Source organism: Rhipicephalus sanguineus, unplaced genomic scaffold (assembly GCF_013339695.2).
Source record: "Rhipicephalus sanguineus isolate Rsan-2018 unplaced genomic scaffold, BIME_Rsan_1.4 Seq8095, whole genome shotgun sequence".
NCBI lineage: Eukaryota > Metazoa > Arthropoda > Arachnida > Ixodida > Ixodidae > Rhipicephalus > Rhipicephalus sanguineus.
The window spans coordinates 3,089-6,001 of record NW_023616035.1 but is presented as its reverse complement, the minus strand read 5'-3'; the positions used below and the strand labels follow the sequence as shown (position 1 = coordinate 6,001).

General features: G+C 51.4%; 1 protein-coding gene across 1 annotated transcript; it reads right to left on the bottom strand.

Moving 5' to 3' along the window:
• Window positions 1-780: 780 nt before the first annotated feature.
• Window positions 781-2,091, bottom strand: LOC119378376 (uncharacterized; the record flags this gene model as incomplete). Its single annotated transcript, XM_037647539.1, has 1 exon — window positions 781-2,091. A coding segment is annotated over exon 1 (1,311 nt), but the record flags the coding sequence as incomplete, so codon positions are not given.
• Between the last annotated feature and the right edge of the window lie 822 nt (window positions 2,092-2,913).

Here is a 2,913-nt window from a genome sequence, read left to right as displayed (position 1 = left end):
CCTGTCGTAGAAAGCCAGCATTCCAAGAAATGATTGAAGTGCTTGCTTGCAGTTTGGTGCTGGAGCCTCCGTTATTGCTCGAACTTTCTCTTCGTTGGTATGGACGCCTGTCTCGTCAATTCGGTGTCCCAGAAAAGAAACTTCTCGCACTGCAAAGCAGCACTTATTTTTGCCGAGACGAAGGTTGCAATTGCGCAGCCTCTTCAGAACTTGTTCCAGTCTCTCGGCGTGTTCGGTGGCGTCTTTTCCACTGATGATCACGTCATCTAGGTATGCGCAAACGCCTGTGATGCCAGACAGCATAGTCTCCATAAAGCGTTGAAAAATGGCTGGAGCTGCAGAGATTCCGAAAGGAATCTCTTCCTTTCGTTTGACCTTGTAAAGCCCTTTCAGCGTGTTCAGAGTCAATATCTCTGCTGTCTTTGGCGTTACGTGAAGTTGCTGGTAAGCTTGTGCCAAATCCAGGGTGCTGAATACCTTGCCTCCCCTCAAGTGGCTAAGGACTTCATCTGTTGTTGGAAGTGGGTAGTCTGCCTTCTTCGATACCTGGTTCACTGTGCAACGGTAGTCGCCGCATATTCGCAACGAGCCGTTTTTCTTTCGAACAAGTACGAGAGGCGTTGCCCAATCCGAATGCTGCGCAGGCTCGATTATGCCTTGACTTTGCAGTCGATCCAATTCAGCTTCTACAGCTGACCGCAGTGCGAAAGGAACTGGTCGTGCTTTTAGGAACTTTGGTTTCGCTCCTTCCAAGAGTTCAAGTTGTAGCGCAGGACCGACGTGTCCTGAGATGTCCTCGTCGAACACAGACTGGTACTTGTCTAGAAGCTTCGAAACAAGTTTGTCGTCTGATATGTCATTGATGCCCGTGATCTGTATACCCAGATGAGGAAACCAGTTTCGTCCGAGGAGGTTACAACCTGCTCCTTTGATGACAACAAGCGGTAATGTGAAGTTCCTTTTCTTGTGCTCTACATCCACCGTTGCACATCCGAGAACTCGGAGGGACTGGCCTGACCATGTGCGTAGGAGAATGTTGTCCGTTTGAAGCTGTGGTGGGTCATCTGTCCACGTGGCTTTGAACGTGGCCTCACTGATGAGTGTGCAGGCTGCACCCGAGTCGACTTCAAACTCCAAGGTCTTGCCATGTATGCGTAGTTGAGTCATGACCTTCTGCGTGCTGGACGCGTCGATTAAGGTGTTGAGCTCGTAAAGTGCCGCGTCTGGTGAATCCTCTGGAGTCGTGACTGGTGCTGAGGCCACTGTCGAAGTTACTTGTCGGGGATATTCGATGTTGTTGTTCTTGTTTCTTCTTGCCTCTTTCCGCTTTTTCAGGCAGGCCTTTTCAATGTGTCCGCGTTTCTTGCAGTAGTTGCAGGAAGCTGTCTGAAACTTGCAAGTGTCCGGGCTATGCTGCGCGTCACAACGCCAACAGTGTTGTTTCTTCTTTCGGGCAGAGGCACTCGAGTGACGTTGATTTTCTGTCTTGCCGATACTTGTGCAGGCTTCGTGAATCTCTTTGAATTCCGTTTTCACGTTTTTCTGATCTTCGACGGCGTTTTCAGCTCGCAGTGCAATGTCAAAGGCTCTCTTGAATGTCAAGTCCTTTTCTGCGAACAGCCGTTGCTGGACCTGCTCGTTCCGAAGACCGCAAACGAAACGATCACGCAGCATTACATCAAGAGGCAGCATTGTTGGATTCGCCGCAGCGTCTACGCTTGTTCTAAAATTGCAATCTGCTGCTAGCTTCTTGAGCGCTGTTACGTAATCACTGACCGTTTCGTCATGCCATTGGTCACGACGTTGGAAGCGTGCCCTGCAGAAGACCTCAGACGGCTGTGGATCAAAGTGCACCTTGAGCATCTCGACTATGTCATCGTAGCTCACTTGGTTGGGCTGCTTGGGTTGAACGAGGGCGCAGACGTCGTCGTAAGTCTGTTCCCCGCATAACGTTAGCAGATGAGCACGTTTCTTGGAAGCGTCCGTAATGTCGTTAGCCTCGAAGAAGAACTGTAGCCTCCCATACCAGGATCTCCAGGAGCCGGAGCTGCCGCTGAATTCGGGTAGCCGACCTAAGTCAGGCGTCGCCATCTCGTTCTGTTCCTTGACGTCGGTGAAGTGCCGGTGAGTCCAGAGTCTTCCTCGTCGCCAACTGTTACGTCTGTACAGCCACTTGTGGCTGTACGACGATTTATTTTACAAAGGAAACATGAACACTTTAAAAAGCGCAGCTTAGGCGTTGGAGTCACGAAATGGCTAACGTTCGACGCCAGAATCACGCTCGTGCCACAGCGCCAGTGTAGTCGCGCGCGCACTTCATCGTCGTTGTCTTCAAGCGAGACATGTCATTCGGTACCTGCCGCAAACCGCGCTTAACTGCGTGCCAACCGCCACTTGCAACTTTGCATCTCGTGATGAGCGCTGCTGATACCAGCAAAGCGCGGGATAGATTACGGCTCTCTCGCATGGAGCGTTTGTAAACGATGACATGGAACACAAAGACTATGGCGGGAGAGCGGACGACTTGTCCGGCTTTCCCCTAAGCGTGTGCGCACGTAAATGATGCATACACACATTGCCAAATCTCCGACGATACGCAGCATTTGCTGCCGTGCGAAGCCGATCGTTTCTGGTTGTGTGCAGCACATCGCCAACTAAGCTGACACCGTCACTGTACTGTTGCTGTATCGTACGCATGCATTTATCATGAAAGTGTTCGTGATGCACACTTAGTTCCCGACCACATACGGGCGTGGCAATGGCGAGCTGGTTTCGTCCGTGAAGGCAACGCGTCTGTGCGGCACACTTAGCGGTCTTGCACAAAGAGGCAGAATGAATGGCGGCGCGGCGCGTTTGGGTTATCGCCTATTAAATGCGTGCAGTATGCATACAACTGCGCTAGGCCACATGCAC